General features: G+C 33.7%; 1 protein-coding gene across 4 annotated transcripts in view; it reads right to left on the bottom strand.

Annotated features, from left to right (window-relative positions):
- Nucleotides 1-2,725: 2,725 nt before the first annotated feature.
- The window catches only part of LOC126470065 (glutamate receptor ionotropic, kainate 2), a 194,528-nt gene continuing 186,490 nt past the window's right edge, over nt 2,726-10,763 (bottom strand). For 2 of the 4 annotated variants that reach the window (XM_050097571.1, XM_050097572.1), the window contains exon 18: nt 2,726-3,737. In XM_050097571.1, coding sequence (XP_049953528.1) covers nt 3,561-3,737 — 177 coding nt within the window. In that variant the 3' untranslated portion in view covers nt 2,726-3,560. Of the gene's footprint in view, nt 3,738-10,439; nt 10,530-10,763 lie in introns of all 4 variants that reach the window. The other 2 variants (XM_050097573.1, XM_050097574.1) reach the window with 2 other exon arrangements.

Genomic DNA, 10,763 nt, shown 5'->3' with positions numbered 1-10,763 from the left:
ATGGTACATCCCTCCATGATGTTCCAGACACTCTTGGTGACATCTGAAACTTAACTATTCTTCAGGGAAACAGATGCATGGGGATGCCCACAGAACATCCTTGGCCACTGCCCATATTTTCAAGGATTACAGCTCTGAACCTACCATATCCTTTGTTATATATATCTGATAAACCATCTGAAATCCTGCCAGCCAAGAATCTAACTTAGCTAAATGCTACCTTGATACCTTCATATTTAGCAATACTCAACAGGAATCAGCAATGACTCATGGTAATGCGTATTTCAGCCTTGGAAACTTTCTTAAACTTGGCCGTGTAGCCATCAGCACAGAATCATTTGCCTATCTGATCTCCCAGTCAATTACCTACCAAAACAGGGCCAAAAACAAAGTGTAAGCATAAGTGACAGGACAGTCTGGGTGTACCAGTCACCATGTGTTCAGTATTGGAGTGTTTAGTGAAGAACAGCAGACAGTTATAAAGTGTAAATCTGTAAATATTGATATGGGAGAGAGTGCACTGCAAGGGTAAGGAAGATTGTAGAAACTGAAGTACAATGTCGTTTTAACCAGTTCACTTGTTCGGCAGCAGCCAGGAATTTATAGGACTGAATTCTCCCACTGGAGGAAAAGTGAAGTGGGCTAAGCAGCAAGCAGGCTTTCACATATGGACAAGTAATATGCAGGCCAATCACAGCTTTAATTCTGCGGCAGGGGGCTATAACAACCCTAATGAAAGCTGTCATCAGGCAACCACAAATCAGTCATCCTGTATTCTGTCATTGGTGGCTGGCTGTATTGCTACATGGTATAGCACAACAAAACATTTACACAGTGCAGTAAATGATGAGAGCCTGTCTACTATGGAAACAAACCCAGGCAGAATATAGATGCTTTTGACTCAGCCAACAAAATCATTCTGCATCCTATATTTGACTGGTGCACTCACCTTGCCAGTCACCAGTTGACTGTATGGCAAGATACATAGGCCTCATTGAGCACCATCACAACATCAACTACTAGTCAGAGCTGCTGGTTTATAAGCCACCAACCAGCCTTGATGGTTCTAGTCTTTGAACGGAGCCAACGACGACAATGCTGCTCAGTGGCCACCATTACCTGATGCACTGGCCATCACCAAGTGTCCCACATTCAACCTGGAGAGCATGCATGCTTTCTGCCACCTATTGTGGGGCATGAGTGATGCACGACAACCAGCTGGTTGGCCTTGTGGCACTAGAGCTGACGTTATTTTACTGGCAATGACACTGTCACTGCTAGCCAACTTTGCACTGCCTTAGCATTCTGCCACATGTATGTCACACACTGCCCGTGAGACAGACTATACTAGCAGCCACCACTGAGCTGCTGCTGGGAGTCAACAGTCAATAAGTAAAGAATAAATTGCTTGTGCATTCTTGACACTGGACTCACCACAGTACTGGAGAACCCACTCCATATGCAGCACTGGAGTGAAAAGGCTGTGTGTAAAGATTAAATTAAAGTTGCACAAACCTATCATCTACAGCTCAGTGGCTATCTCCAATTAAATGATTGTCACTAAGAATATGTTAGCACAACATAGATGAGGATAAGACTAAACAATATGAAACAATAATGACAGGAACAGTTTGACTAGTTCTTCACCTTGTTCTTAAATGTTGGTTTTATAGTTCACAGAGGCCAAATAAGCTTACACATCATATGGCCTTTTCCATTCTGTGAAACACAGAGCAGAGTATGAGATGGTGTTGTATGGAATTTCATGCTTTATATGGAACTTATTGTTGCTTTACGATGAGCATTACTTAAACATTTTAGGTAGCTTTGTGGTTTTCTAACAATAACACCATCTTTCAAGATTATGATTCCCATATTCATTGTGAGAGCTCTGTACAGATGTGAATTGATGAACAATGGTGATGAAGCGCTGCACCTGCTGTGACCCATGATATCACCAATTTGAACATTATCAATCATTTGTAGTCAGTTTTGGAGTAGAGAAGTTGGTGTGGATTTGCATCTCATTGTCACTGACAGAACTAACTGCTACAATGGTGATTAATAATACGAAATTAGGAAACCATACACGAGATGTATGCACACATACTATGAATTTCAGTTACAATTCATTATTCATTATGTTCATGGAACTTTTTCTGCTTTCTTGTTAACTATTATACTTATAACTTCTGTTACAAATAGTGTTTACTTTAGAGTATGGTATGATTAGCTTACCAGAAGTGTTTCAAATGTTTTATTCATCCAACAAACATAAAATAATACTGTGTATATAAAGATGTCAAAGAATGTTTCATGTAGATAATGGTCAGTATCTAAATTTACTCAAAAAATAGATATTAACACTTGTGATCAGGGAAGAAAGCAGCTCATATCAGAATCTAATTTTTCTCGCCTATAAAGGTTTAAAATGAAACTGTAACTGCATCTTAATAAATAAGGAATATAATAGTTTCACTGTACTGCTTAATTTAGAGAGAACACTGCCTTCTGATTCATAAAACAAAATTTGTTATCAGATTAGAGCAATGTGTTCAATATATTTTAAAAGTTCATGGGTGTACAGTGAGTATAATGATAAAGAATGACATATTAACCCAATTTAAGTGTAACATGTTCTGTATACCTGTACTTACTGATATTTTTCATAACATATCATCTGCATCTCCACTGTAAACTAACAAAGAAAAAAATGAACCGTAAAAAGACTGATTTATTTATCACTTGAGATACAAAAGCCTACCATTAGTGAGGAGCATAAAGAAAATCAAAGATCTAGAATAGGCCTGGTTAGTCCTTCTCCTTAAAATTTCCATAGTACAAACATTTATCTGTGAAAATGTCTTTTTTATATAATAGAAATTTAACACTGGTGGTCATACACATACATCTTATACTACCCAGTAACATAATACATTATATTCCCCTTGTACTGCACAATAACAAAGCAGGATCTAAAAATTTGTAAACAAACTTCACTAATAACTGTCTTTAAGAATAAAATCCATTCAGTAAATATCAAAGTGGGAAATCAAAGAAATATATGTTTGAGTTACCAGAATACGTTCTGAATATCAAAACTGCCTGATGTGGTTTGCAAACTACAGGAACAATAATTCAAACTCTTATCAGCAGATGACTACAACACAAAAGTTTTCAAAAAGACACACATACTAAAATTACTTAACAAAGATTAATATGTACACAAACTTGGCAAAAAAAAGATGCATAAACAAAATCTCAGTTCCCTCCCCTCCGCCCCCCCAAAAAAAGAAAACAACAATAATGTAACAGATAGAAATGAAGACAATATTGTCGGCAATATAATCTATTATACATAAAACTTCCATCTGTAATGGATTTCACATCAGTAACTGCATGGATCATTAGTAGATTACCAACAATTAAAAATAAATGTTCCTTATTTTCACATGAAGAAGTACATGACACAGAGTCCCTAAATGGTTCTGTCAAATAAGCAAGGATTTTTATTCTCAGTTTTGATTACAACATATTGTGATAATTGTTCTCTCCAAGAATCAAGGTAGCAGTTCCTTGCCAATAAAATCATACTGTCCATAAGCCCCAAGAGGCATAAACTGAGTAGGATGTTCTTCCTCTGTCTGAACATCTCTCTTCCTGCGCACTGGTTTAGTAGAACCTCGGCAACGTAGAGCAAATTTTAGTTCTGCAGCCATCTCAGAGCAGATAGATGACTGCAACAACAGAAAATCAAATACATTGTAACAGTATTTTATTATAATGACTTCAAGATTTAAAAATCAGAATAACAGTTTTAGCTAAACATAAAAAAATAAACGGGCGGAAGGGCAGCATAATTTCCATAACAGTTTATGTAAAAAGAACGTTTTCTAAAATTCATTATGTGTATACATCTAAGCCTTCATTAGAAATGTAAAATAAACATTTAAACATTGTATTCATTGCTCACTGCTACAGGAATTGTGCTTTGTGAAGTACCAGTCCTCATTCACCTAATAGATGAAATAGTTAACAGTGACTATGTCAGCTCAATGAATGAACTAAATAACTGAGATAAGAAATTTAATTTAATTTCTCTATTAATGCAAAATATTTACAGATTAAGGGACATGCCATTTGTTTTTTAATTTATAAACAAAATCTATTAATAAACCAAATTTATCAGAGAACAAAACTTCAATTGTCAAGCTACAATTCAGTGGCATCAACATCTACCTTAACTTAAGTTTCTCGAAAAAGATTAATTGTACGTTACAGATTCTTGTTTACTGTGATCTACTGAATGCTTTCTTATTTGTTTTTTCTCAGAGTATAGTTATTATTAATACAATAAATTCATGAGGTATTGTGAACAAATTATTGTAAATACTACAACATTTTATGAGAAAGGTACCGCCACATACTGCCACAAGAAACTTAAAGTTATTAAGCTATGTGAGGAAAAAAACTAACATGTCATTTATTTTCTGTTTATGATGTTGAACATGAGGATCCCAGAATGTGATATAGAAACCTGTAGAGACGGTACATCATACTATGAAAAATGAAAAGATGAGAAAATAAAATCACAGGAACAGAAATATAAGGATTCAACTTTCAACCCAACTCAGCCTTTTTCTAAACTGAGAAAGTTAGTTCTGATTAGTATTTACATGCAGTTGTGGAGGGACATGCATAAAAATCCTTTTAATCATTCTTTCAACTAATGAGAAAGAGTATGTTCCTCAGTAGGGTTTCTATTAACTGTGTACAACATTGTGTTTTGTGTTGTCCTTAAAGGTGCAGTGATTTCTTCAATTTGCATTTGCAGTTGTGGAGGGACATGCATAAAAATCCTTTTAATCATTCTTTCAACTAATGAGAAAGAGTATGTTCCTCAGCAGGGTTTCTATTAACTGTGTACAACATTGTGTTTTGTGTTGTCCTTAAAGGTGCAGTGATCTCTTCAATTTGCATTATTTTATCTGTTCTAACCTAATTTTGTACACACACAAAAAGCACAGAGGCAAATGATTTAGTGCCACATGTGACGAGCACAAAACGTTCACTTTCTGCTAATCATCAGACTACAGAAATATTTTATATTTACTGCTGAATTAAGTAAGACTTTACAGATAATTATATTGTAAGATGTCTGATGGCAGTTAAAATTATGGAAGTTTTAACCTCAGAGGATGACAACATATGACTTGGAAACAATTTGTGTCAGATTCAAGAACAATGCTTACTTTGTTTCACATACACATTACATAGATTAACTTATTACCGTATTTAAAAAGTTTGCTTCAACAAACACAGTTAATATAAGAAAAATGAACTGTATTGCGACCACTTATGAAACATCAGTAGGTATAGTGCTAAATTAGTTTAAGGACAAGTCTTTGCTATTCCCCTCACTAATAAAAATTTGAAAAAATTGAAAATTGTAACTAAACACAGGTAGGATAATATTGGATATGGAAAGAGCCACATGACTGTTCAGAGGTATATATGAATTAAGGTTTCTGACTGGTAAATGAAAATTTGAGACCTAAAATCAGGACACTTGAAAAGGTGTGAAAATAGTTCTTACAGCTGGCATTAAGAATGTGTGACTTTTGGACAAATTAGGTAAATTATTTAAAAGACTGACTGTATTACACATACATTCACCAAATAAAAATCTGCAATAATTTAATCAAAATCTTATGTTTTCTCTAATTGCATTTTATTTGTGTAGCTTTCAAAGATACAGTGGAAATGGACAATGTCCTTTATATACAGACACTCATCTGTACAAATCTGTTCAAAACAGAAGACATATATCACAAGCAGAAACAAGAACTTTTACACTTTCTGTCATTACAGATTAAATTAATTATCTTTATACAACATTCTACCTGCTAAAATTACTTCTTGTTGAAAAATTAATCCTTTATTTTGTTGCCAGCACTATTTGTAGCTAACAGTTAAGTCTGATATAAAGCTTTCTGCATTGTTTTGGCACCTATATTTTAGCCAACCAATAACTTTTGTTTTCCTTTACATATTCTTTGAAGTGCCAGAATGCATATATACCTCCTGTTCTTACCTTGACTTCTTATTCCATTACTCAAAGTATATGCTGATGCTCACATGCGATGTGAGTGGATTTAACATGGGAATGAGTAAGTCAGTTACACAAAAGACATAAGATACATCTGGAAGAGTAAATGTAAATAACAATTGTCAAGGACTCTCTTCAATGTATTTCTATTATTTATGTATGTATTCATAAACAGAGCTCTAGGTAACAAGAGAAAACTAATAATATCACATTTTATAGACCATTTCTAGTCACTGCATAAATTACTATACCCTTATGGTTTTTACTTCAGTATCTTTGTATTTAACCTTATGAGGATAAAGTGCATAAATGTTTAATTTTCTGACCATAAACTCTTTGGTTTTCTTAAATTACTGCTCACAGACACAGAAAAGAACAATTAAGAATGAAACAGATTAAGAAAAACTTCATGGCATTGCCAGAGAACTTAAGATGGTTTATAGGGAGGTTAGTGAAAAAAAGACAGATGAGCACAGAACTGATACATAAAGTTTTCAAAACAAAGAGATGAGCAAATAAGTGATTCAGAAATGATGGAAAGCAACATACAAATTAAATAAGCATAGTAAAAGAAACATTTAACAGTTACTCTAAAAGCAACAACAAACAGAACACATGATGCACACACTATTATAATGAACAAGAAATGTCAATGAACTGTGTTATTCTTTATTAATATCCTTTACTTTGTCCTATAATTATCACAGAAAACTGAAAATATTAAACCAAATGTTTACTTTATTGTAAACTGCAGTATAGTCCTCCAAATATTAGTAGATGGGCTCTGAGGCTTATTGCACAGACAGAAATATCTTACCAGAATATTTTTCATCTGCATGTTGGCTAATGTGCATTTTAACTATTTTGAGTATGCTAGCAATGCACAAGCTAAGATTCAGTTAGAAAATGTAAGGTCTGTCAAGTCATTCTGTTAATGCACCTTAGGAATTTGATAGAGCATACTTACAAAACATAAGAGTAAATGTGTCATCCTGTTATTTTAAACTATTCTTCTGGTCCATAATGTAGGAACCTTACTTATTTAGCTTCTTGCAAAGGGGTGTGAAGCTAATACTTAAACAGGATACCATAACACAATAAATTAAAGTAGATTTCCTTCTCAAGTTGAGTGTTACAGAAATCATTTTCTTTATTCATCATGATTAACATATGTATTTAATCTAAACATTACTGCACAATTAAAACTGTAAAGAACCAATCAGATATCAAGATCTGATTGTCGGCTCCTCAGCTGCTAAAGGATGCTTTACCAACTGAAGTATGCCTCCCACTCTACAGATTTTATTTTGGTTTCGTATCATCTCACACTATACAGGCACACAATATAGAACCACCACGTACACTTTGTCCACTAACAGCATAAGAAAATGACTGAAATTTAATCTCCAATTGCCAGTTAAATTTTTTTCTCAGTACTGGAAAAATGGTTTAATGAACGTATCATTGTCTTTGCCATCAATTTATCAGAAAAGTACATCTCACCTGTTGTTTGACATCTTTCCATATCTTTATGTGTGATTTGCAGTTCTTGCAGGTCAAACAAAAAAATTAGGTGAACTCTACTTTGGTGAAAATTAATGAAGTAGTACTAAAAAGTAAAGAAGTATTTTTCTACAATGTTAAGTTCTTGCAAACTATCCTTCTTTCAATTACAAACTAGATTTTTTTAACTACACACAAAATGCATTTTGCTTCCATAGAATAACTGAGGTTCAACAATGCCATAATAATAGTAAGCTCAGATCTAACAGTAATGGCAATAAAAATAAAAATTCATGAGATATTTAAAGACAGTCAAAACAAGCCTCAGTCCTATGGAATATTCTCTGTGCACTACTGCCAGCATAACATCTCTCTGTAGACAGCTGGTTCCAGTCTCACACTATGTGCTTTGTCCATTATATGAGAAAAATACTGTTACACAGAAGAAATTTCATGAATAATATTGGGACTTGAGCAGAAACATTTTCCATCCTACAGCTAATAGAGGAATTGCAACATGCATATGTTCTTAAAGCAGAACATGACTTTGTTCATTAGACATAATATGCTGCATCAGTGAAATGCTTCTTACAGCCTATGGAACAACTTTCATGACAAAAAGACTGGCAGGTTTTATACTAAGATGCTATAGAAATATGATTGTAGTAGGGTAGCAACTAAAATATGACTACTTGCATGATAACTGAAATTATAATTGCTGTTACTGTTGTTGCTATATTGGGGCTGATGACAATTAAGTTGATGATTACAAAAGATGAGTTCTAAAAAGAAGGTCAATAAATCATTTAAACATATTTTTAAGAAAAAATTTTTCACGTAACTACCACCACTCTTCTTCTGTGACAAGAGGGAGGTCTTGGGGGGGGGGGGGGGGGGTAGGGAGGGAGAGAGAGAGGGAGGGAGGGAGAGAGAGAGAGAATAAATAATCTTTCACTGAAAATTGTCTTCACTCATGTGCAGATTTTAGACTTGATATTCAGTAGGCAGAAATGAATGAGGGGACAACATAGAGCACAAAACACAAAATACCAACAAAGCATAGTTAATAATAGTTGCTCATATAAGCTTGATCATGATATATAAATGCAAATTCATCTGTATCTGAAATTCTGCTATCAAGCTAAACATTCACTCATTGATGATTAACTATAGCCTTTTCTGTGAAATACATGGGAAATCATCACAATTAAAGACAAAGTCCCATGGAGCACCTTATGATAAAAACAGTATGCCTACTGTAGAAGTGAAGCATCTCTGTGTGAGTGATTTAATGCCTACATTATAGACATATTTCATTATCTCTGCACCTATACATTACTTACAATTTCACAAATACAGCAAACAAAAAATTGAAAATATTTCCTGTGAAATGTAAAATGAAATTATTTACTCCTTTCAAATTTAAAAATGACTCATGAAATTTCAACTGTGCCATGCCTTGTTATGAATGTAAGTGAAAGGTAGTAAAGGATGAGGTGGCAGGGGTAGATTCCAACAAAGAGGGAGGTTTGAAAATTACATTGTACACACAAGCTTACTTACAATCAATAAAAATATTTATTCTGCTTTTACTGTATTAAAATTTTATTGCAAAACAGAAACAAAGCTACTTGAAGTTGACAGGTATGTGGTACCTACCTTACTGTAATGGTTATTCCTTTGTACAACACACACAGGAAGATATTTCAAAGTTTGATTACAAAAACATGTTTTGCTTGAAAGTAGTGAGCAGCTAAGTATCCTTTTTTACAATAGAAAATGCAAACATGAAGAATGATAAATAATGGTGGTCATTACAACCAGTAACAAAAACCAGAATTGGGCAATAACACCATGCAAAAGCACTCGCTAAATTGGGAGGTGTCAGAATCTTGGATTCTGTTTTTAAGAATACTTAAGAAATGAACATTCTGCTCATGGTATAAGATTTAATATCTTTGGCTTCAGTGTTGTATTTGGAATTACACATACTGTTTGGTACTGAAACACCTGTGATTCTTCTTAAATCTATCTTCCTTCATCAGAGCTAAATTTAATTTCTTTTTTTCTTGCATTAATTCTTCAACAGAATTACTATTTGCATACTAATTTGACCCCAACAGTTGTATTTACAATTTTAATAAAACTGTATAAGATCATCTAAGAGCAGTTTTTATTTGCCATTACAACTTGAATGCAGTTGTACTAATTTAGAGGAAATACTATCTCTTTCTATTATGTATATGTGTTGGATACTGGATAGTGATGTCCCTGAAGAAACATATATAAAGGTTTGCAATGTTTTCAGGTGTGAATTTCATGCACATAATGTGTACCTGTAGTTTAGCCATAAGTATGTATCCTTTTAATCAAACTTTTTCCATTCTACCCGATAAGTAAATCTGGTAACCAAAATATTATTAATGACTTTACAGAGATAGCAGGTCATGCTACAACTGAGACAGAGTTTAAGGAAATCTTCTTGTGTTCTTGGATATGTAAAATAAGCTGATATCAGTTCAACATAACATTTATAAACTTCTGAACACTTCACTTTCAGATGAAATACTCACTGGTTTTATTTACAATTATGTGCACTGCTTTACTGAAAAACAAACTTGAGGTATAATTCACCTATTAGATCCACTAGTGACAATTTCATAAAATGTTCAGCTTAACAGTAATCTAATGGGTCTAATGTAATAGGATGATGGGTAACAGGTTATTAGGAGAAAATAAAAATAGACAAGAACTGTAGAAGATTTCCTTAACTTCATTTGTTGAGAAAGCCTTTGATTAGAGAGAATATTTGTTTGGAAGGAAGTACCTGTGGGCTTCATTTAAGATCTTCTACAGAGTATTACTGAGTTGTATAAATCCGTGAGGTATATTTTGGACTAGGCTTCTTCTGTTGGATCTGTAAGCAGTAGTTCAATCATTTAAGACCAGGTGAACTTAACAGTCATTTAACGGGTTTAATTTAGTGGAAAGGTGGCTAGAACAATACTGGGTATAAGCAAAATCAAATAGAAATTATGCTACAACAAAATAATGATGGTAAGTATGACTTATTTTTATTCCTGTCATAACATCACCAACGTATGGAGTTACTGTACCAACCGTAATGAATTTTTTACTAGCTAATTCATCA

This window comes from Schistocerca serialis, chromosome 3 (genome assembly GCF_023864345.2).
Source record: "Schistocerca serialis cubense isolate TAMUIC-IGC-003099 chromosome 3, iqSchSeri2.2, whole genome shotgun sequence".
In the NCBI taxonomy this organism is placed as follows: Eukaryota; Metazoa; Arthropoda; class Insecta; order Orthoptera; family Acrididae; genus Schistocerca; species Schistocerca serialis.
Note: the sequence above shows the minus strand (reverse complement) of the source record. Positions and strands in the feature narration are given on the sequence as shown.